At 48.9% G+C, this 24,551-nt stretch overlaps 2 protein-coding genes across 4 annotated transcripts in view; both read right to left on the bottom strand.

Annotated features, from left to right (window-relative positions):
* CORO2A (coronin 2A) overlaps positions 1–556 on the bottom strand; it is a 56,635-nt gene extending 56,079 nt beyond the window's left edge. For both annotated transcript variants that reach the window (XM_030470253.1, XM_030470254.1), the window contains exon 1: positions 456–556. The gene's annotated coding sequence lies outside the window, so the exon portion shown is untranslated. The remainder of the gene's footprint in view (positions 1–455) is intronic.
* Positions 557–4,150: 3,594 nt separating this feature from the next.
* TBC1D2 (TBC1 domain family member 2) lies at positions 4,151–24,249 on the bottom strand. Of its 2 annotated transcripts, XM_030471355.1 has the most exons (15): positions 24,129–24,249; positions 23,233–23,353; positions 20,632–21,139; positions 19,839–19,971; positions 18,788–18,929; positions 17,241–17,377; positions 16,436–16,623; positions 14,916–15,302; positions 13,929–14,039; positions 12,047–12,234; positions 10,383–10,853; positions 9,349–9,469; positions 8,563–8,748; positions 7,783–7,904; positions 4,151–7,086 (listed from the first exon to the last, which is right to left on the bottom strand). In XM_030471355.1, exons 3-15 carry the CDS (start codon positions 21,031–21,033, stop codon positions 6,885–6,887), a joined length of 2,790 nt encoding a protein of 929 aa, XP_030327215.1. In that variant the 5' UTR covers positions 21,034–21,139; positions 23,233–23,353; positions 24,129–24,249; the 3' UTR covers positions 4,151–6,884. The 2 variants fall into 2 exon arrangements, with proteins under 2 accessions (XP_030327215.1, XP_030327214.1); XM_030471354.1 differs by lacking the exon at positions 24,129–24,249 and having other exon boundaries at positions 23,200–23,469.
* Positions 24,250–24,551: the final 302 nt, after the last annotated feature.

Below are 24,551 nucleotides of genomic sequence, written 5' to 3'. Positions count from 1 at the left end.
GGGAAGCCCCGCTGCCGCTCCCCGCTCCCGCTGCACACGCGGAGGGATGCCCGAGGCCCGCGGCACCGGGCGGCTGCCGCACCCCCCCCGGCCGTCGATGTGCCCGCGGCTGCGGCGGCTCCGCACAAAGCAGGGAGTGGCGGGCGGGGTCTGCGGCAGCCAGAGCGCGATGGGCAGGCGCCCCGCTCCCCGCACCGCCAGGCTCCGCAGGCCCCGGGCTGCCGCAGGTGCCGCGGCCGGCCCTGCCCACCCGCGTCCCGGCCCCGCAGCCCTCGCCATCACCCCGGCCTCGCACCTTGCCGCTGGCGGCGGGGGTCCCGCAGCGAGCATAGGAGCCGAGCCGAGCCGAGCCGAGCCGAGCCGAGCCGAGCCGAGCCCTGCCCTGCCCTGCCCTGCCCTGCCCACCCGCGTCCCGGTCCCGCGGATCCCACCACCACCCCTTGGTGTGCTCATACCTTGCCGCTGGCAGTGGGGATCCTGAAGCGGACACAGGACCGGAGCTGAGCCGAGCCCTACCAGCCCCGGCTTTAGACAGCTCTGCCCGCCCGTGGACCCCGCCCCGGCCCGCCCCTCACGCCGCGCCCCGCAGCGGGGAGGTGCCAGCGGGGCTCGGGGGCCGTCCGCCGCCCTCTTACGCGGGAGCCCGAGCCCGCAGAGCTCCGGAGGGCTTCCGGGGGGGGGGTCCCGTGCAGTGTGCTCGGGTGCGGTCCGGCAGCGCGGCGGTGCCCAGCCCCGAGGCGCGATCTGCCATAGGAAGCATGGAGTTTGCTCTGCTGCAGTCGTGGGGAGAGCCCCCCCGTAACCACAGCAGAGCGCTCCAGCACGTCTCCTTTCCCTGGACAGACGCACGCAGTTCCCTGTCACCATCACCCATAGGTCCCCCAGGGTTGTGCCTTGTGAAAGCTGGGTATGTTTTCCTAGGAGACGGTCCTGACAGCACCAGGACTTTGCCATCATCTGTGCAGTGTGTACCTGCAGGCTTTGCCTTAGCTCACAGAGCTGCTGAAGACATGGCAGCATGTTCCCGTACCCTCAGTGCAACCACCAGGTGATGGGCACTGCACCCTGAACACTGCAACATGCATTAGTGTGCCAGCCTCAGCTGGCAGCCTCAGCAGTCCCTGGCAGATGGAGAGATGCCCATGGGCTCCCATGTGGACCCAAGCTGCAGGGCCTTCACTGATGGCAAATGACTCTAGAAAGCTTCTTATCACTGCAGAACTTACATTCAGGCTTTGGAGTTAGCTAGTACCTTGGCAGCACTACAAGCCCACCAGGTACCCAAGTGAGGAACTCAGCAAGTGGACATCAATGCCCAAGAACAAAGGGCAAAAGGAGATGTCCTTGGCCAGGTCAACCACTGAGCCAGCACCACTCTGGTCCTGTCTGAAGAGAGCCTGAGACAGCAGGCTCACTTCCACGCTTCAGTCTCATCAGTCTGCGGGGAGCAGTGGCAGCTCTGTGCTGAGCCAGTGGGTATGACAAGACTGTGAGACTGGGTGTCCTCCACAAGTGAGATGCTGCAGTTCAGGTGTCTCTGCTTTCATTCTGTGGTGGTGTGATAGGAGCCCACCAGTCCCACAGGGGGGAAGGAAAAGCAAGCCCTTGACAAGAGCAGTCCCACCAAATCCTCTGAGGGAGTTGAAGAGAATTTCAGGAGTGATCTCCATGCCTTGCTGCCAGGTGCCAGGCTAGGATGGACAACCCAGGAGACTGAGGCAGTCAAGCACAGACATGGCTGTTGAGAAGCACTGTGCATGGATGGAGCACAGGAAGCAATACAGCTGTGGACAGAAATCGTGGCTGCTTGTGCGGCAGGTGCCCTGGACCTGCCCTGCCTAAGGGAATTGAGATGATTTCTAGAACCCCTCATGACCCCAAAGCACATGCTCACATCTTCACTATGGAAAAGTACAAGACAGGCCAGGTGCTGATGCACAAATGATGTCCAGCGCTTCCTTTCACACACACTGCGCTCCAGCCCTGACTGAGCTGTAGAAGATTGTGTGCAGGACTGACAGGGGGGACAAAGATGTGTTTGAGGTTATTGGTGGGAAATATTTCTGCTGCCTGCAGCCCTGAGCACTGTAGGCATCTATCTAGTCATGCACAAGTGCCACTCCTCAGAGGTGTTTCAGGTGCTGACACAGTGGTTTTGCTGCCCATTCCCCTTTGCGGTCTAAGACAGGGTGGCTGGGAGTGGTGTCTGTACTGGGGTGTCCTTGGTGACTGGGGTGAACTCTACTCTCTGCCTTCTTTCCTGGGACATCTCTTCCCAGGCTGTGCAAACTAATGAAAAGTGGGAAGCTACCGCTGCAGGCAGCAGAGTGCCCAGGTCTAAGGGGCAGGTGGCACAGAGGGGTTAAACTGGAAACTGGACCATGCCGACATCCACCAACTTGGGGGGCTGATTTAAAACACCCTTGTGATGGCAGTGCCAAAACTGGAAGTCCTGTTAGTCTGTGGCGTTGGCATCTCCTCCTTCTCCTGCCCTCCCTTCCCTGCCCCCCACACCCCCCCCCAGTGTGCAAGAGCTTTTCTCAGGTTGAAAAAAGTTAAATTATCAAAAGATGAAGCAGAAAATATCAGTTGCTCTTAATTTCCTTTTGGAACTTTTCCCCCCTGGAAAATGCTGCCATAAACAATACATTTGTACTAACAGAATGGTGTTATAAAGGAAAAAAAATAAGGGTATTTTGAGCAGGGGGCTGCAATGTTGGCCTGAGTGCTATTTTTTCCCAAGGCACCTTGAAATACAATTTTTCTTACCCTGAATGTTGCCTTAAGTACCAAAGCTTTCTACCAGCTTGACACTAGAACATGTCAAAGACATTCTGTATTATGAAAATTAAGCTTAAAAGCAGAGCAGATCCTGATGTACCAGCTGGAATCTCAAACCTAGACTTCGCACTTGGCAGGAAGCCACCAGTCAATAACAAGAAGAAATGGGGACTTTGTCTCAATGTGAGTGGACCATGCACCTAAATCAAGAGTCTGGCTGCAGCAGGACAGGGGACCCCTCGTGCCACATGTGCTCGCCATGGTTAGTGGTATCTCCTCTTCCACACATCCTGGTGTGCCGTTTCCCACTCCAGAGAGTTCCCAGGGCTGAGCAGGAAGCACACGCGGATATTCTCATGATTTAGCACAGCCCGCAGCCCCTCACTGAGCTCCAGGAACTACCCTGGAGGGCATTAAATTATGTCAGGTCCACCATTGTGCTCCTCGCATGGGAAAGTGGTTTGTCTTTTTGCACCTGGCCTGTCCCAAGACCAGGCAGAGCTAATGTTCTGTATGGAGCTCTTAGCGCTGAGAAATGTCTGGAGAAATCCCAGCTTTGGCTCAGGCCACCAAAGTGAGCTCTTAAATGGGAAGAGAGTCAGCAATGGTCTTGTGTCTGATCGCGGCAGGTGGCAGCCTGCAAGCTGGAGGAGAAACTCAGCACTATGGGCTATCTCCCACCACAGGGTGTTGCTTCCTGCTCATGGGCAATGCCTTGTCCCTTATCTATCTCCTTCACCCTGGATGAGAATCCTGAGCTTGGCATAAACATTAACCACACAGAAACAACCTCCCTGGAAATGCGTCTTTCAAGGGCAGCATGCCAGCATACAGCATTGGATCGAGTGTCTTTGCTGTGCACTAGCACTTCTGCATGCAAGGGTTTCAGCATGTAGAGGTAAAGACCCAAGATCCTTCCAGCCCAGTACCACCCAGAGCCAAAAAGGGGTGAAGAAGGGAGGCCTCCCAGCCTCTACCTGCTTGCAGCTCAGGGACTTCCTGAGCCAGCAGTAACTTTCTGTGTGTTTGGCCATCCTCCACAAATCTGTCCTCTCAAAACCATATAAACTCCTGGTGGCCTCAAAGGCCTGCAACAAGGCAGTCTATAGATTAATTGCACACGGGGGGGAGGGATAGAAAACATTATTTTTAGGGTTGGAGCTGGTATCCAAAGGTTTAGATTAATGCAGAGACAGAAGGCTCATCTAACAAATAATGTTATGCATACAGCAAAGCTCAGCAAAGGCTGACTCTGGGGTGGAAAGGCAACTGCTTTATGCACAGGCACAAGCACAGGCAGAGGGAGCTACTGGGTTGTGCAACCATGTTAAACTGTTTTCAACCACAGAAATCATCCTTGGGCACTTCATGCAGGGGTAACCTCAGTTTAGAGCACCCCTGGCACGGGCTGATACTGCAGCTCTTGCAGAGGCTTGAGGGACTTGTGCAGGGCTAAGCTAACCTCTGGGCCCAGGTGGCATCTTGTGACATGAATTCAGTGCTTTTCAGTAGCCCTAAAGTTTGTGGAACCCAAGGGGAGGAAGGCCAATGAGGAATTCTAGCTTGGCCCCGATGTACAGGTCTGCACGGGCCTGACAGATATTACTGCATCCACCACATTTTAGTAAAGAACAACCACAATGACTGGTTGGCAGAATGACCAGAAGAAAAGGCCCTCAGTAATACACAAGTGGAGCAAAACCAAGAGCTGGAGAAGATACAACAGAAGAGAAACTTCTAACAACACTGAGATGTATTTTCCCTTCTGATTTCAATTAAAAATTATTTTCAGAATTTCCCATCAGGGACAATAGCTTGGTCCTTATGTCTTCTTCAGAAGATTTTATTTTTTAATGGGTCATTATATACCCCATAGACCAATGTTTATTTATATACTGTAGACATACACGAGGCTATGGTTATAATACATGTTTACATGTGTCATAATACATGTTTCAAATGCCTTTTTTAAAAAACAGTGTCAGGATGGAAGAAAATAATTTTGAACTACTGCAAAAGGCTCAACGAAAGATACGATTGTTAAGTATATTTCTAATTTCCACAGTCTTGATTTAAAAGATAATGCCTTTCAAAAGTCCATTACAGTAGCGAAGTTCTGTATTTGTGTGTGCCCATGCACCTAACAGTATGAGTAAATTAGATCAGCAATATCATTTGCAAAGAAATACCTTCTGCCTTTTGAGCTTCTCTAGGTAGGTGGCATCATTTTAAAACCAGTGCTTTCTTACTAGAGATACTGTGGTAAGACCCCAGTAACATTTTCTTCTTGTCCCACACTTCCAGTGTGGGCAGCTGTCAGTGACATACAGGGGATCTCTACCTCACTCTTGCCCATCTAGCTACTCTTCCTAAAATCTAATATCCACTTTGGTTACTTCCATGCCGTGTGGTTGGCCTCCATAGCTCTCTCCCAACTCAGACTTTAGTAATGCTTTGAAACTGGCTGATTTGTCCAGGTGTGCCCAAGCAGACCACGTGTCTCAGGTGAATAGAAGCTGGTGCTGTTTCCACTACAGTCTGTGATCCTGCCTACAGCCCACCTGGCTGAGAACAGTATGGGCTATGAATGCTTCCTTTCCCTTCCTCTGCAAGCACGGACAGCTTCATATCACAAGAGGTTTAAAGGAGGCATCGTCCACTGAATGGGCTTCAGTTCAAGGTCAGTCTGAAAACATAGAGCAGAGCCCCCCTTACAGCAGGGTCTGCTGCATGCCGAAAATGCCAAGACTGCAGGCACACCTGGAGTAAAGCATTGCTCACCAGGAAAGCAGGGCAGTTCTAGCACTGTGTTAGGGAAAACAAGTTGTTTTCATCTAAAGCACTTGGCCTGTCCTGGATCTGTGACAGATGGACCTGCACAGTCCAGGCGATGGCTGATGCTGGGAGGCAGGGGAGAAGGCTATCAGACCCCATTCCCAGAGGTAGGCAGGGCATTTCCGTGTGTTAGACCCATAAGGCCAGCTCCTTGGTTCGGTCTAGAGAACATCAAGCCATCTTTTGTGAACTAGTCCAAATGGTTTGTAGGTTCACATGCAGAGGGCCATATTCCATATTCCTTCAATACTGGAAACTCCTACAGAAACGACCTCCTCCTTCCCATTATGAATGGGAGTCACAGGAATGTCTACACAGAAACCCAGCACAGGAAGAGCAAAACTGTGAGGCAGGGGGAGATGGCCACACACTCATCCTGGCCAAGTGTGATCAGAAGACCAGACAGGCTGCGGCTGGTTTCATTCTGAGATGAAAGCTTTTCTATGGAGCAAACCCACCTTTGGAAGGCACAGTGCTGCCAGGGTCAGGCCAACCCATAGATGGCTCTGATCAGAGCTAAACAAAGAGTAAAGGTAGCTCCCAGCATTTCTCAGCCAGGCAGGCAGACACACCTTGTGCTCCCATGGCCAACCAGAGGAAACAAAATAAACTAGACACAATTTCACTCTCACCTGTTCCAGCCCAAGCCCCAGGGAAAAATGCCCTCCAGCTCCCAGGACTTCCTCGGGCCCAACTCCCATCTGGAGACAGTGTCTTGACTCAGGAACCGCAATGTTAAACAAAACGCTCTCCTGGCAGGCTAGCCACTGAAGGCACCATGCCTTCACAGAGCAGGTTTCCTTCCTGACCAATTCAGAAGCTTTAGGTACCAATGAGGGAATGCTCTCAGTTCACTATTTCTGTCTGGTGACTTCACTCGTACATAAAGATATCTTTCAAGCCTCCATTGGAAAAGGTAGAAAAGCCCTGCCTGGCTGGGTCTTTTGGACCGTATCAACTTCTGTCATGGTACCACAACTGGTATTTCCTATGGACCATCAGCTGTAATCCTGAACTGCACAAGAGAGGGTAGGCTGAATGAGGAAAAGTTTAACAGAGAGTAAAATGCCCTTGACACCTCCCAGTTATTTACAAAGCTTGGTCCTATATGGTCCCCCAAATGGTCCTATATACTTACAGCCTTGCTTCCTGAGGCAGATGAACTCCTGCTGTGATCACCTTTCCCCCTCTGCTCCATCTCTTACAGACAGTTGCTACTGAAGACCTTCTGCAAGGCGAGAGGGAAGTGATAAGGAACTATATTCTTGTTAAATCTCTTCTTCCTCTTCACTGACCACCTCCTTCAGGTCCTGAGGCCCCTGCTCTGCTCTCTCTTTTACATAGGCTGCCTTGATCTGTTCCAGTTCACACAGCTCTGCCTCCAGCTCTTCCCTGTGCATTAACCGGCGGTTCTTCAGCAGTTTCATGGGGAAGGGGTTTAAGTCATTGAAGGCAATGTTCATCAGCTTCCTACAATGGAAAAGACAGGTCTGGTGAATCGATTTACTGGCTTGTGACAGATGGGAACAGATATGCCAAGTGCATCCTGGGGTAGGCAAAGAGTAGAGCCTCAAATTTCAGCTCTCTGAGCTCAAAAGTCATCAAGCAACAAAGTCTTAAAGGAATCACAGCAACTCCCCACACAAACACCAACCCAAGCAACACTTTAAACAGCCTTGCACTACACCACCTTTTAAGGTACCAGTGTGCAGCCACCAGTCAGGATATGGTGGATCAGATGCTAATTCTGATGGCCCCTAGGGGAGGAATATTCCCAACACTGGTCTCTTCCGATCACAAAAGACTTCCTCTCAGACACATATTGCCATGAAAGGTTGTGAGTTGTGCTGTGTTCCCAAATACCCAAATCCCAACTACAACTGAGAGAAACCCAGCAAGTGGCAGCACAAGTTCCAGCTGCTGCAAAAAGGAGGCTGGCCCAGACTTTGTGGCCTGCTCTGCTGTAGTTGCTTTTGCCTGAGCCAAAAAGACTTCAAATAACACCATGAAGAGAAAGTCAAAGAGAGAAACTCATCCGTGTCCTGTGGACCTGCCAATGCACATGCATCTCTCTTAACAGAGTGGTCAGAACTCCTTTTAGGCTGACCTAGCAGGCAAGCAAGTACAAACCCAGGATGGAAGGTTGTCTACAACCCACAGTCCTACCTGCCATCCGTGATCATTCTCGTGAAAAAGCGGAGGTACTGGTAGATCTCTACACTGTCATGAATTCTTAGGATTTCCTCCTCGTTGTATTTAAAAATTGCAAGAGCATAGCGGAAAATCACCTGGAGGGTTGAAAGGTGTTTGAGTTGGCAGTCTTAGGCAGTTGAAGACCAGGCTCTCCTGGTATAAAACATGGGGTGAGGCACATAGTATTGCAGTATAGGCTGGACTCTGGGCTTCTCCTGCTCTCAATAGGCTATGTTAGGGCAGGCCTAAAGAAGCACAGAGTCAATCCCAAGAGACTGACCCTCTGTAAGGTAATTTACAACCCCAGAGCATACCAGATCCTCCTAAAGGATGGGACCCCACAGGGATTCCACAAGTGTTCTCCAGTTCTCACTATGCACAGGGGCAATGCTAGACTCCCTTCTTCAGGTACTAATTCTCTGCCCACCTTCTTCCCCTTTATCTGTCATACTCTCAGCTTTGTCCAGGTCACAGAGCAGAAGACATCATGGCCCATCAAAGAGCTGTTTCATAGCAGGACTACCTGCTCAAAAGTGCTACGGATACTATGCACAGCATTGCAGACTAGGTCTGCTTACCAGAAGCAAGTAAACAGACAACACAGAGGCTGGGAGGCATCAAGACACCCCAACATACAGGCAGGATAGGACAAAAGGCTCAACCCTCCATCTCTTTGAAATGTGTGTCCATTGCCCTGCCATCATGTCACAGAGGTGGTGAGGATGGGAGGTAGACCTAGACTGAGAGTTGCACCTTAGTTCCCTCATACAAGAAGGCATCCCACACTCGCAGGAGGATGTCGCTGACCAGGCTGTCCACAAAGGCCACCAGAAACCAGTTGAAAGTGATGAGTGAGACATCAATCCGATAATGCTCAAAATGAGCCATGAGGCGAGGCAGCTTCTCTGACAGGAAGTCTTTGAAGACTCTCTGATCTACCTAAAGTTGACGAAAAAGAAAACATGTCATAAGCATCCAATTGAATGACAGGGTTACTCACAGAACATTTTACATGAAATGGCCAGAGGGCTTTCTGATCTGCAGGGAACCCCAAAGCCAGAACTAACACTGTATTTGATCATATACTGAGGCAAGTACAGAGAATATAAAAATTTTCTTCTATTTGCACATGGCACTCCAAAGATAGGGTGCAGGTTCCAAAGAAACATCTGAAGAGCTGCAGAATGGGGCCTTCTTCAATACTTAGTTCATACTTGCGTCCTTCTTAATAAGTAACTTAGTAATTAATAAGTAAAATAGTAATTAATGGGCACCTTCCTTCTGACTAACCTCACCTTCATGTAATTACTCAGGAGTGGTGCCCAATATCCTAGTGCTTAGGGATCAATTTTGCTGCTCCTGTATGCGTAAAAACTTTGTACTCTCAAGTCTACAACACCTCTGCAATGAAAGGAATTGCAAGGTGGGTTCACTCTTCTGTGAGAAATCAAACACAATGGAAGTTGACTGCTTGCTTTTAAACCTTTACTGCAAATCACCATGTCACAGATCAAGTAGATGCGAGTGTGCCCAGCTCACCTGTGACGTTATCAGCGTGTCACTGTAGTAGTCTGCTGGCATTAGGTTCTCCACAATATGGACTAGGCACCAGAAGGCACTTTCCTCATCTTCCAGGACCAGTAGGGCAACAGCTGCCAACCTGTGACAGACAAGACATGGTGAGGCGCTACAACACTGCCAGCACAGGAACTTCAGAATCCAAGACTCCTCTTGGCATGTCTTTAGTTCCATGAGCATCAAATGTGGCAGGACAGTTGGTCAGAGAGGCAAGTGAACTATTCTGCAGGCTTCAGAAGGAATCATGGGGCTGTAATTTTCTTTCCCATGTGCCTCTGTCAGCAAACAGGAAGCAGCAAATGCAGAACTGATGTGACAAAGCCAGCCTCCCCAAGTATGGGATGTTCTGTACACCTCCCAAAGTTAGCGGTGTGCTGATTTTGGTTATTTCCATTCAGGAAAGAGCTAACCCAAAGATACACCATATTATGGACACATTAATATTAAGTGACACACTCCATATTAAGTGACATAGCTCATTTTCCCACACATTCTTCTAAAACCCTTACCCTCTTCAGCTTTGGCCTTCCTTGGGAAGCAGAAGAGACTTTCAGATACCCTGAAACTTCCTGTGTCCAGACAGAATAATCCCAGTTTCGTCAGCCTCTCCTCATGTCATTTGTTGCAACTCCCTCATCTCTACCTTCCCAACATTTCCTCCAACACTTCTCAGCAGAAAGGTGAATCACCAGGGTGTTCTTCTGCTGAGCACATTCAGAGTTAGAAATTCAGCCGCAGCTTCATGCTGTTATTCTGGGACTGCCTCACCCCACCTCCTAAAGCTCCTTCTTCCTAACTATGGAGATACCAAACAAGTGCATCCTGCTGATTCCTTAATTCCAGCAACAACAGTGGGTGAAAAAAACACACCAAATGCAGAATCCTGCAGCCAGGACAAAACTCTACAGAGGCAGGAGCCTGAGGTTGCTTGAATCCGACCCTAGAGTATGTGTTTACACCTTCTCAGTGAAGAAGCAGCATATCTGGCTCCTCACCTGTTCAGTCCCTGGCAGTATCCAATGGCAGGATTGTGCCAGGAGAATGCCAGCAACACCCTCCGGAGCTTGGGAATGAGCTGGGAGGTGGGAGAGGAAAAATGTTTGTTGTTGGTCAGTGTGCGGGGCAGGTCAAGCTCGATCTGCCGGCAGGCAGGGTGCTCGGTGCTCTTGCTCTGCCGTAGCAGCCGCAGGTAGAGGTCAGACCGATGGCCACAGCGCCAGCTGACAATCCACCTCCAGACCCGCTGCCGGTGCTCCACTGGAATACCGCTTCGGATCAGGCTCTTCAGCTCTGCAGAGGGGCTTAGCTCTCCAACACTGTTCCACCTGTCACGGAGGGGCTTCTCCACTACTTCCTGGCTCCGCAGGTTGTTGGACTTTATCTCCAGGGCTTGGATTTTGGCCAGAAGTTTCCAGTCCTCAACTTCATACTCAGGTACAGTCATAAACCCATACTCGTCGTACTCACTGGAGGGACACAAGGCAGAGATTAGTCCAAAGGACAGTGCTGGTACCTGCGTCAAGGACCACTTACTGCCTGGGGCCGTGACAGCTACAGCCTGCTGCCAGGTTCCCGTCACCCATGCTGGAGCACAGGTGCTCCTTCACTTCTCTGACAGCTGCATGTGAGAGCCTGCCATGCCTGCTGCCTCAGAGCCCTGAAGGCAAATGAGAGCCTGCAGCAATGGCATACACACACAAACTCGTGTAACTTTGCTCTAAGTTACAGCCTAATCTCATCCGACCTCTCTCACCTCACCTGCTCCCCTGCCCCTAAGGGATTATCTAGCTCTACCTGTGTACCTTCTCCCTACCATGTGCTAGCACAGAGACAGTTCTGTAGGAAAGGACTGCAAAGGCTTTGGGGCATCAGACAGAAGAACAGAGATCCACAGTCCCTTCTGATGTCTCCCTCTGTACAATGCAAATCTCCTACTGACTGAAAAACACCAGGAGCGCTGATAGCACAGATCATTGAGGGTGATCATCATCACTCCACAGGCTGAGATACTCATAAGATAGCATTATATTCTTGACAGAGAGCAAGCCTGACCTTGGAGATCTCATCTCCAAAACTACCTGGAGAACCTGTGAGTATGACCAACCAGATGACATGGAAACTACTACAGAACTGGGGCACTAACTGGGCAGGAAAGCATAAACACAAATGCAAGGACCCCAGCAGTACTGGTGGCATGGCTCTCTGGAGGTCTCCAGTCCAGGCCCCCTTCACTGCAGGATTGTCCCCAACAGGCCCTAAACAGGGGGATGGTAGCTCTGTATAGGTGGGACTAGAAAACCCGGAAAGATGGAGATCCCCCACTTCCCAGATGGCCTCCTTTCCTACAGGACAAGCTTACTCTCATGTACAGTGTTTATGTCCCAGGCATGTCATTGCTGTTGCCACTTGCTATACTGTCTTCCACTGCCAAGAAAAGTTTAGCTGAATCATTTTTAACTTTCCCTTCCTATAGTGATATGCTTCCATCAGACACTTGTGGTCTCCACACCACCAAACCAAACCAGCCTCCTCAAGCTCCACTCCTGGGTCATGGCTCCAAGTCCCTGCTACAGAAATGTCCCCAGCTCTTACTTGCCTGTACACTCCCCTCCACAACCTCCTACAAGAGTGTGAATATTGCCATGCTATTGCCCCTTACCTTACAGGGTTCAGGTTAAAACCTTCTTCTGCTTTTTCCTTCACATCCCACTGGAGCGCTTCCTGGATGAGGTTCCTCACCAACTCAGCATGGGAGCTGGGCAGGCCAGGCACAGCCTCCTGCAGCTTCCGCAACACTGTCAGGTATTTGCTCTCCATCTGGCAGTTTTGGGCTTGCAGGCAGGCACACTGATGGGGAAACAAGAGTGAATGAGCTGGCTCCTTCATAGCTCTTCCTGCATTGCCACTACTCTCTATTGGCCTGGTCTGAACATAAAGTGAAGGCTCCTGTACAGCAAACTGCAGGAAACACATCTAGCAGTTTTCTACATCCAGTGGAACCGCAGCCATGAATGATCACCATGGTCTATGAACAAGCACAAGCTGCAGTATCTAGCACGAACAGAAGTTGCTTATTGAGTGTAAGACCTACTAAAGCATCACTGGCTTTAGCTACTGCACTGCATCAGTTTATAACCATATCACAGCCAGCTCAGCTCAGGACACAACCCAAGAGCCACCACAGCAGCTGAGTTCTCTGCAGTCTTTTTCCCTGCTTCTCAGACAAGTTATCTACCCCACATTGTATCCTGGAAAAAAATACACCACTCCTGAGATTGAGCTATGACCACACCATTTTCAGGTTACCTGGTAGTGCCATAGGCAAGGCGAGCACATGCCCCTCAGCAATCCCAGTCCCATGGCACTGCTACACAACATTCCTCTAGCACAGGAAGCCAAACAGAGTTCAAACAGCAGGACAGTCCCTGCTACCACCATACTGCTGGCACACAAAGCAGACAAAAGGAATGAGGACTGTTATCCCCACTCCACAAGTAGGGAACAAAAGCCACACAGGTACAAGACTCACCCAATATCTCATGGGTAGCTCAGTGAAGACTCCTACTCAGTGGGAAGCAGCAGTTGAAAACGAAAACAAAAACAAAACAGAAACTACAGAGAGAATTAGGCTGCATATAGAGGGGACAGAGAGTAGGATACTGTCATACTTCCACTTTAATCAGCATTTTGCCTCACATTCATCATGTTGGTCTGATTACTTCCTCCCTGAAGTTTATGGCCGTTTTAGGATCAGAGAAGGGGACTAAGTTAGGAGGTAGGCAGGGTTTCAAAGGACTAGAAAGCAAACAGACATGAATGGCAATAGTAGTAATAATAGTAGTAGTAGTAGTAATAATGATGATGATAATAATAATAATAGTAATAACAACAACAACAACTTCAGAAGCAGGTTTTTGCCCTGCTCCAGAATCCAAGACTGTGGAGATATACCTTAAAACCCAGGGAAGTAAAACCCAGGGAAAATCCACAGAACAAATGCCAGAACACACCACATGCCTGGGCAGCGGTTCAGGACCAGAAGGAAGGATTAGACAAGTCTCAGAGTAACCAAGCTATGCACACTTACAAGGCTAGAAATAAAAACAGAGCTTAAGAAAACATAAGAACCCTGACCCAGCTGCAGGACCTGAGAGCAGCCACCTAGCAGTGCCAAACCTGGTAGGGATACCAAGACTAGATGGAGCCAGGGCTCAGACAGTCTGCCAGTTCTCAGGAAAAATTTCTGATTCCCTACACAGTATTGCTTTTTTATTTGTATCTAAAAGCATAGCTGAAATGCAGAAATTTGGGTTAAGTTTCAACATCCTTAAGACTGAGCTTTACAGGTGTTTTATTGAAGAATGAAAATGATATCTAATTTGGGAAGAACACAAACCAGGAAAAAAAAAGGTCTCACTAAAAAACACATTGAGAAGAAAGCTTATTCCTGGTGTGTTTGGGACTAAAATCCATTACAGCACTGGCTTTGGAAAGAAATTAGTATCAGTTCTTACCAAGGGAAAAAAGTCACTTTGCCTTACCTTCATCAGAAGGGCTTTTTCATTCTCAGCAACACTTGTCCAGAGTCGAGTAACCTGGTGGATCTCCGAGTTGAGAAACTGGTTCTGGGTTTTGTATGCCTCAATATCATCCTGCCACAAAGTAAAACAGTCACGTAAGGAGAGTTCTTGAGGGGCTTGGAATTCCCTCCCAGTTCAGAGACTTCAGATGTGGATTGTGTGTTAAGGACAAGAAAATATCTCAACAATTTTGTGTTCTGGGGAGAAGACATGACTTCCCAAGACAAATATTGCCTACGAAGCAAGTCAAGGCACAACACTCAATAGAAATGTCATGCATAGACAAGACACTTGAAAATACTAAGTGCGCTACATGTACATGGTTAGAAATACAGAGACATTCGGGTGATATAAGCTAGAGAAGCACCTAAGCAAGATGAAGAATATGTGTTTTGTTCTATAAAAAACCAAACCCAAACCAAACCAAAAATGAACAAAAACCAAACCCAATCTGACACGAATTTCAGCCCCATAGCCAGCAGCAAAAACAAACTCTCCCACAATGTGGTAAGTGGCTCTTTTGGCAGTTCTCCACCCCACGCTAACTGGTCAATGTAACTGTGCATATAGTGACATACAATAGGCTGGATGTGAAAGAACCAGGATGTGTTGGGAAACTCTTCACAAGAGAAAAAGACAAGAGTAACAAACCTAATGAAGGCAGCAAGGCTGAAGCTGTTAAACAAAAGAACGGCAAAGAAAGAGGCAGGCACTGAATGGTGACATGAAGTCAAACAAAATAGGCTCTGAGCTGAAGCTGAAACTGAGGCAGATGCTTTAGAGCACATTGTTGGTATCAGGTGAAACCCTTCCAGCCTGCCTCTGGTTTGGAGACAGACAGAGCAACTAGCAGAAGTGTATTCTGTGCTTCCCACAAGGAACACCCTCCCACTGAACAAAAGGGCACAGAAATGTGACCTCCCAAATGACCCATGCCATTTCACGCACCTTCAGGTGCTCAATCTCCTCCTGCTGCTTATACAATGTCTCCACAGTGATAGTGTTGGCTTCTTGCAGGGGGTCAGATTGCTCTTGGGCCATCTGCTCTGTCAAGGCCATGATGACTTCCTGTTTGGCATGGTTCTTCTCCATCAGGAGCTGCACATGCTCCTTGAGTTCTTTGATATGGCTGTCTCTCAGAGTCAATATCTGCTCCAGTTCCTTCTTTTCTTGCTCAAGAGCTTCCAGTCGACTGGTGAGATCTGCAATTTGTCTCACTTTGTGGCGCACCAGCTCCAGCCTGTCCTTGTCTTCTGCTGCAGTGAGATACATGCTAGACACTCGCTTCTCTTGCTGGGCTGCCTCCAGAGCTTTGTGGAGAAGTTTAACCAGCTCCTGGAAAAGGAACACAAAGCCATCATGTCACAGTGCTGCCCAGGGCAATGGCAGCACAGAGAGCACAGACCCAACCAATAATAAGCAAACAATGAAAGGTCCTCAGGATCTTGAAATCCACTCCTTTCAGAAGCAAAACTGCATGCAGCAATCTTGAAATCACAGTGCCTCCTCGGTAGAGGAGCTCCGCTCTCAGAGATGGACCTGAAAGATCTCTGCAAGCAGGACACAGATGACTTGACTTCACCTGGATTGCTAATGGACAAGCTGCTGCTCACACTGAATTCTGGCTTTCCTACAGTCAACATTCTTGGGAGGCCCAGCAGAGACCAGAGAAGCTGGAGATCTGGTCTGCAGTGTGGCAAAATGGGAGAGAGTGAAATAGTTTAGTCTACATCTATCTCTGCCACCAGAAGGAACTGTGGTATCCATTTTAACCTTCCCTCTGCCAGAGCCCTCACTCACTCCATCCCACATAAAGGCATGAAAGCTTGCCATGGCAACATGCTGCTGATCCAGGCTTAGCCTGAATCTCAGCCATTTAAGGAAGCCAATCAAGGATGCAACTGATTGCCCACCATGGGACCTTGCTCTCCTGCCTCTTCTGCTAGAAACACTACCAGCATCATTAGTGCAGAGCCTGGCATTGCTCCATGCTTGTGAAGAACATTACCATTCAGGAGAGAAAGCTCTTCCAGTGACCCGCGTGCTGACTTCTACAGTCAAATCACCTCTTAATGGTGGATCACTGTTCAAAAAGAATGACCTGCTGTTAACAGCATGACTAAACCTGACAGTTCTGCCAGTACCTATTCAGGACTGTGCTTCTATCATTCACTGAGCAATAGAGATGCATGAGCAAGACACCTGCAGAGCACAGTTGGATTTGTCTTATCTCCCTTTTCCAGCCCATCTGCTAGCTGCACTTCCTAGCAATGGCTGAAGGACAGTCCATTCTCCCTTGTGCTGGGCAAAATCTGGTACATACAAAGGGGTACCACAAGCAGCTTCAACTGGTCCCCAGTGAGTTGCCTGTTGAGCACTTCTCAGCCTAACACCAAGGTGTAATGAAGTCCCTGTGACCTCTCCCAGGGCCCTGCCCTTAGAAGCACCAGACTCTTCCCCACACTCACCTTCTGTGACTTGACTTCCTCTGTGAGTGTCAGAGTCTGTTGCTGTAGGACACTCACTTTATCCATTGGGTTCCTCTCCCTGGTCAGTTCTTCAGGAAAACCTGGGAAGCCACTGTTCATCCACCTGGCTTTCCTAACCCAGTTCAGCCTGGGCTCTATTCTTCCATCCTCAAGGGTCCCCTCCTTAACTGAAGGGAAATAGGGTTAATTTACACAGAATTGGGTTGCTACTATGGACTCCTGAGCCTTGCTATGGGGGGACTCACAACAGCTGAGCAGAGAAGCCTGACACACAGCAAAACTGACCTGCTGGGATCCACAGGGTTGAAGCACAGACAGTAGGGAACAGCCACAGGTACTCCCAGAATAAACAAAGCTGTACTGTTTTACAGGTAATGGGTACCTGTTAACCCACTTTGCACCCCAACCATCTATCTTGCACACAGCAAATGCACATTACCACCACGGAGAGGTAAATTCCCAAGCATGCAGTGGAGCTGCTAAACTTAGCCTGTAATCATGCAGCAATTTAACATCTACCTTGAAGAAATACCAGTATGGGCTTGCACCATGGATGGTATTTTTGCCTCTGCAGAAGGTTCCAGAGGTAAGAGACAGATGCAGCCTGAAGCAGAGCTAAAAGAGCCAGTCTTGTGCCAAGAACACAGGAAAGGACCTAAGACAACATAAGAGTTTTCACAACCCATGACAACTTGCCACTCTCTCCCTCCCTTTCCTGCTAAGTCTGACTCCCTGCTAGAAGGCATCATACTCAGACCACCTCACGCAGCTCAGTAACAAGCACCTGCACACCCTGCCTCCACTTCTGCCTCTTGCTCCTCATCCGGGTTCCCAGGGTGCTCCTGGAATTCACTGAAGGTAAAGACATTCCCATTGTTCCCCCACAGCTGCTTCGAGCCACAGATATTGTAGACAGTGTTTCTGAAATAAGAAGAGATCAAGACAGGCTAGTGAACAGGAGAAATCAAGATCATCACAGTCAGTGCATATTCAAACTATTCAGTGCCTCACCTTTCCTCACATCCCACCTCTCCTCCCAAAACCTATCTCCTTCATGGGCTAGGAAAAGGAACTGTTCATGGCACTGGTGGATCTGACGGGAGCGAGATTATAACTGGTGTAAATCAAGAAGGTGCCACAAAATCAGTACCAGAACAGCAGTGTAAATCAGCTGGAGATCTTTCTCCATGTGATTGAGCCCTATACATAAACACACCAGGCTGGACAGAGGGATCAGAGGTAAGAGTAGACCAACCACATCCCTCTCTTGCTCCCTCCCTCTCCTCCTCCTTTCCTCTCTCCCTCTTTCCTTTTCTTCTTCTCTCCATCCCTTTCCTTAGCAGACTGCAGAAATCCCTAGGTGCCAAGAAAAGCTACCGTACAGCCAAAACTGCCACAATGATCACATCTGAAGCAGTCACAGGTCCTGTGCTCTCAACCACGTTTAATGACCTTGCCACAACAAACTCAATAGACTTCAATGCAGTAAAGAGATCCAGGAACAAAACTGCAATCAGACCCAGAAACTGTTACAGCTGCTGTGACCAGATATTGCCAGAAGCACTAAGAGATGGCTTTACAGCTTCATGCAAAACCACAAATGCACAAGTATTTTCTGTAAAACCTATACAAAAAGGTGTGAGAGTTGCTTATTTCTACACAGATATTTTCCCTTCTCCTCCTGCATTGTCCATCAACTGAAACAAAACCAGACCATTGTTTTGAGGTCTACAAAAGACTCAGTGTCAGCTGCTTCCTAATTGTAAATGAAGTTGGCATTTACATATTTCTGCTTTTGCCTTGCTACTGTGAAGCTCCACCACAGAAAAGCAGACGCTTCTGACTCCACACAACATATCGGCACATAAGATCAGCAGACCTTCATTCCCCGTAGTCTGCAGTTGGCACCCATCCAACGAAACCTTCCTTTCAAGGTCCTTTGAAACTACTGGAAAGCGCTAATGGGCTTCTATCACAAGCCTACAGAGTACAGGCTCAAGCTGCCTGTGTGCCCCTCAAAAGCGATGTGCAGATGTATCACAGCAGGCACATGAACCACTACCTATACTGAAGAAAGCTTAACCAAGCCCAACGTCTGGCACTAGGATCCTTGCTAAGAGAGCTGGATGACATGAAAGGCATTGGAACAGGATCATGTGAAAAACCCTCTGGCAGGAATTTTACTTTCACCTGAAATATCCTTCAAAAAGCTACTTCCTGGTTCTTCTACCTAGGCAAGACTCCCATTTCACAAAACACATGACAGACAAGGAAGGCACAAAGTGGCTGGCCAGCATGTCAACCGCACTGCAGCTCTCCTCATGCACTTACTGTATCTCTGTCCAAGGGTGCTTAAGGGAAATGTTCTGCAAAGCAGTAGATGTTTGGGGTGCAGGCAAAGATGCTGCCTTTAAACCCACTGCTTCTGTTGGCGTTTTCACCAGAGGCAGGAAGTCTTCATTGTCAACAACATCTATGCAAAAACAAACCAGGACACAAAAGCAAGTGAGGAAGACAGAATTCCATTGGCCTTTGGCTCCTTCAGGTAGCTTGAGCATCACAACATTTTACTACAGGTCTACATTCCATGTTCAACTAGCCAGGTGGAAAAAGGACAGCAGAGCACGCTTCTGCAGTTTTAGGTCAAACTACAGAAGGTTCCATGTACAGAGTCATCTATTTAAGGATAATCAAGTGACTTCAACCATTTGTATATGAGAATGACGAACCCTAAACAATAAAAGTTTAACCACCTAAAGGAATAAGGAACGGAGCTGTTGCTGTTCTTTTCCATCCCAGTGTTTGGAGTTTTTAATGTGCAGATAACAATCCACAAACACAATTTGTTACCAAATTATCGCCTGCTATAGCAAAATGCCAACATACCCAGAACCTTTTAGAGCAGACACTTGCTAGGGAGGGGGGGTTATTTGTTTCACACAGAATGTGTATCTAGTCATAACTAAACAGGTGGACACCCTGCTTGTGCCTCTCCTGATCCACTGGACTGTTCACTCCCACTGCTAAGAATGCACATCTTTATCCGACGACCACTAAAAAAAAAAAAAACTTGCTGTAAATTTCCTCACAAGAGGAAGGGGATATCCCAAATGTGCACATTTCACAAGCATGAGGAAAATCAAAAGGAAATTCATGATCGTAAGATACCTGAGCATCTCCAACCACATGCTGTGGATTAGGAGACAGCCCATTTACGTTCACCCGTAATAAGTCCAGAAGTTCCAAACATCGACCAAGCATTGATAGCTGGCACCTGTATTTAAAAACCTGGCCAAAACCTCTGCCCATTTACACATGAGGAGCACCATCCATCACTGGGGGGGCTAAAAGCAGAAGAAAGGCTGACATACGCAACACCTACTTGTTCTGCCAGCCAGAGGTTCATTCAGAAACTGGGAGCTGCCCACAGGAAATCTGCTCTGAGCGTTGCAAAATTCCCAACGTCTCATTTGTAGCTGCTGCAGCCAGTACATCATTGCCTGATTGCTGATTGCCTAAATTAACACAAAACAGGAAAGTAAGGGAAGTAACCTCATCAGCATGAGATGCATCCTGAAGGGCTGACCATCGCTTCACTGCAGAAGTCAGCAGAAATAAAGGCTAGCTGTGTCAAGCCTATGCATTAGCCTCTGGTCCTAACGCTGACTTGGGAGGACAGAGAAAACCTTCAGCATGGCCTTAGTAACAGAACCTCAGTGGGCCACTGATATAATTTTAAACATTTTTTGATTCACTATGCTCCAAGGCTAAGCAGAAATGTCACAACTATTTCAGCCAGGAATCACCCACAGAGCTCCTTAAGAGCAATTTTCACAGAGATAAAAACCTAGCAAAAGTTCCTGCTGGAGCAACCATTCCAGACGCAGGAGCTCATTTCTGTTCAGCAAATCACATGTGGACTGTGGGACTCCTTAACGATTTTAACTCAGCACCCAGTTCAGTTTTTACTCCTATTCTGTCAAACACCAGCCATCTCACAGGTAATGGAGTCCCAGTCTTGCCAAAACAAAGCAAGTAATTTAAGTCCAAATGGTAACAGTCCAGGCTGGGAGGACTGAAGTGAAACTCAACCTAAGAGGTTATCTTAGCAGAGATGTGTCTGTCCTGACTGGAAATGTTTCATAATAGCCCCACAAGAAGATGCTGCCCCTTACCTTCAAAGTAAAAACTCTGCTTGGTGTTCTGATCTCAAAAACCCCTTCCCCATTTTCCACCTTGCAGTCAAAACTGGCACTGGAGAGATCAATAGATCCCAAAGGGTTGACATCCTGTGCAGTTCTGTAGTATAGTAAATGACACTTGTTTTCATCGTAAAAGAACCAGCGAGACTTCCAGGTCTTGATTGGCCCCTTGATGCCCAGCTTGTTTAAATAGCCACAGAGTTTTTTTCTGGGTGCTTCTCTGCTGGGCTTCAGCTGTACGTTTTCCAGTTCTCCAGAAGAGGAAAGCATGTCTTTCGCTGAGGCTCCATTGCTGCTCTTACTGTCTGGATTTGACTCCACTAAATTGCCTGGAGTGGTAAGGGAACAAGCTCCACTTTCCAGTCCTTTTTTCATCTCTTTCAGGAAGTAGACTCAGAATTGTATTGAAACAGGAAATTCTCTGAGTAAATAAGTAACAGCAGATCCCGAACTACTCAGGTCCACATAATTGTTATAGAATCTGCAGCAAATTAAAAAGGAAGAATAAACTCACGTCTGGCATACAACAAAAGACACTCCCTAGCTTTCAAACTGCCTAACCAAGGTCTCTGACTTCTACTTTTGGTCATTGCTGCCTGCCTTCTTTGGCTCAGATGACCTTTTTGTATCTCTTTTCTCTCTTTTTCATTCCTACATTAGCCTGCACTACCAGCCAAGAAGCAGTAGTGTGAATTTCTTGAGTGAAAAATAAGTACAGTCCATGGGCATACCAAATTAATAACAATAACCAGGGCATTTGAAGCCACAGACAACAGTTGCAGGAAACAACATTGCAAGAAAACAAGCTCTGGCAGGGCAAATACTAGGGTCAGGAGATTCCAGGTAATTGTATCCTGGCATTTCCACTAAATGTTCAGCTAGTATTTTAAACCATGCTGTCTGGAAAAAATCCAGCGTTATGCTGGATCCCTATAAATCGTTTGTGTCAGCTGAGAATTGATGTTAAAAAGCCCACATAACGTGTTCAGTCTCCATCCAACAGACCTCATCTGATGGATCATGCACCAGAGAAAGTAATTCTGCGGTCCTTGCGAAAGAGACTGCGTTGCTCAGTGGCCAATGTAACCTGCTGGGTTCCAAAGAGAAATGCAGAGTGCAAGAGAAAAATAGAAAAATAAGGCTGGAAGGGATCTGTGGAGATCTTTAGTCCAACTTCACTCTCAGAGAAGAGGCTGACTCCAAAGCTGTAGCAAACTACTCGGGTCTACATTCAGATGACTTTTGATCATATGCAAGGATGGCAATTCTGCCACATTTCTGGGCACCTTTTCAAGTGCTTAAAAGCACATGGCAGGTGTGATTTTTTGCTCAGAGCTGCAGACACCCACAGCCCTTGTATAAAAAAAGCTAACAACATCCCAGAAAACACCTATAAATAATCTCTTGCACTGTTTTTCTTCAGTAAAAACATGGTTTAAAGATCAATAAAAAGGCTACCAGAGACTTCAGTTCAGACAGTAACATACCTGAAGCAAATACGTATACAAATAAACTGTTGCAGTGTCAAGTTAGTGGCAATTCAACTGCAGACACATAACTATTGGACATGACAGCCAGCTGTGTGACACCAGGTGAACGGAGATCAATACAGTGGAGCACACAGAAATGTTGTCCAAGCAGACGCTCTTCTGAACGACTCATCCTCATGACCGAAAGGCTTACCCATCCGAGCGCTGGCTAAGCCTCATCATGTTTATTGCTGCCCCCTCCTGTTCCCACATTAGCTTTTTAGACAACCACTGACAATGTTCATGCTTTCTGGAAAGCTACCGAACATCTTTTAGATCATTCCCCTGACACCATGGACCTTGCTGCTGAATTCACTCACAAATGCCAGGAACAGCCCTTCATGAAGGTGCTGACTCAGCTAAGCTTCTGAAACATCAAAAAGCCTGTCTTCCAAGCTAATATTGCCTGGTACAAAGGAATAATCATCCGGAGCAAAAAGCAGTCTCAACTGTCCCTAACAGACCCTGTGGCTTTATGGTAGTACTAGCATAAGGACCTCCTGCACTATCTGAAGACTCTACCACACTTCTGCCGCTTGCCAGCAGGGCATCCATGGGTCCACACCATGAACAGCATCTAATAAACATTTTGGGTTCCAGCACGAGGTTATAAGGAATCATGTTATAAGGCTCAGAGAGGACCTTATTGCTCTCTACAGCTACCTGAAAGGAGGTTGTAGTGAGGTGGGGTCGGTCTCTTCTCCCTCGTAATAAGCCATAGGACAAGAGGTAACAGCCTCAAGCTGCACCAGGGGAGGTTTAGATTGGATATTAGGAAAATTTTCTCCACAGAGAGGGTGATCAGGCATTGGAACAGGCTGCCCAGGGAAGTGGTGGCGTCACCACCCCTGGAAGTGTTCAAACCCCGTGTAGGTGAGGCCCTCCTGATGGTTTAGTGGTGGTCTCGGCAGTGCTGGAGTAATGGTTGGACTTGATGATCTTAAAGGTCTTTTCCAACCTACTTGATTCTATGTCAGATCTGCACTGCAAAGAACTCTAGAGAAGATCTCACCTTCTTAACAGCAGAGAGATGCCCTGAAGTCACCGTCTGTTGGCGTACAGCTACTGCTGCAGGCACCACGGAGCAGCCTCCAAAACAAACCCAACAGCAACAGCAGAGGGTCTTCTTCAAGTTTCCTTCCGTTCAGCCGCCGCCTGGGAACTGTCTGGAACAGAGATGTAGCTGGAAGCAGCTCCGACACTGGCTCAACAACGAAAAGACGAACCCTGCACAGCCCTTTCTGGATCTGCCGGTGCGAGCAGCACAAGGCAGTCCCCCCCCACCCCGTGCCTGCCTCAGCGCCGCAGAAGCACCTCCCAGCGCAGCTGCACCGCGCCGGGGCACACGCGAAGGCTGCCGGAGCCTGGCACCGCGCTGCGCCGCCGGGGACCGGGCCCTGACACCGCGCTGCGCCGCCACGCCCGCGGCGGGGCCTCGCGGCGCCGGGCAGGGGGGGCACCCGGCCTGTGGAGCTGGGGGCCCGCGGCCGCGAGTACCTGCTGCGGCCGCCGGCCCGCGCTTCCTGCCGGCCGGTCTGACGGGGCGGGGCGGCAGGACCGGGGAGCGGAGCCACGGGGTGTGCGGCGGGGGACGCCCGCTGCAGCCGCGGAAAACAGGAAAAAGAGGACCTTGCAGCCGGGTATCGGGGAGAAAATGATTCACCGACATGGTGCGGCGCGCTGAACGCAAGCCCCGGAGTGGAACAGAGCGGGGCAGGGGTGACCGGGAGGTTCCGTCCGCTGGGAGGGACGTGCCACAAGCCTACAAAACCGCCAGGGCAGTGGGTGCAGACCCTGCTGCTCCCCGGACCCATAGTGCAAGAGCCACGTTGTGCAGCTGCTGGTAATCGGATAAGGCAAACGAATTTCACATCCAGAGGCAGTTGGTCCCAGGAGGTTGGAGGTTGTATGATCAAGCTGGGCCAAAGGGTGTAGACTGACCCCTGGAAAAGCCTCCGAAAGAAGTACAGACAGGGAATAGGGGTGTCAAAGACCTCCATAACCCAGTGCTGCAGATCCACCGGCCAGGATGGACGTGCAGCACAGCCAGGCTCACACGCTGTCTGGCAGCTACCTCTCCTCCTGCAAAGCCTTGCTGGGCTTTGTGGAAACTGGGCTGGATTGGGAAGGCACTTCCTTCGCCCTGTCCCCAGGATAAGGAGTCTGTACAGCTCTGACTTTCTCTACATGCAGTGATAGCTGAGCTGTCATGATGATGATGATGTGACTCACTTCCGTTGCTCCCAAGAAACCGCTCCTGGAGTTCAGCCAACTTAAAGTTTTATCACTGACTTTAGCCAAGTTTAGTACCTCAGCAGCAAGAAACAAGTGTCCAGATGTCCAGTGGCTTATCCTTCCACTGGC

The sequence above is a fragment of the Strigops habroptila genome, chromosome Z (assembly GCF_004027225.2).
Source record: "Strigops habroptila isolate Jane chromosome Z, bStrHab1.2.pri, whole genome shotgun sequence".
NCBI classification, from domain to species: Eukaryota; Metazoa; Chordata; class Aves; order Psittaciformes; family Psittacidae; genus Strigops; species Strigops habroptila.
This window is presented reverse-complemented; position numbering and strand designations above follow the sequence as displayed.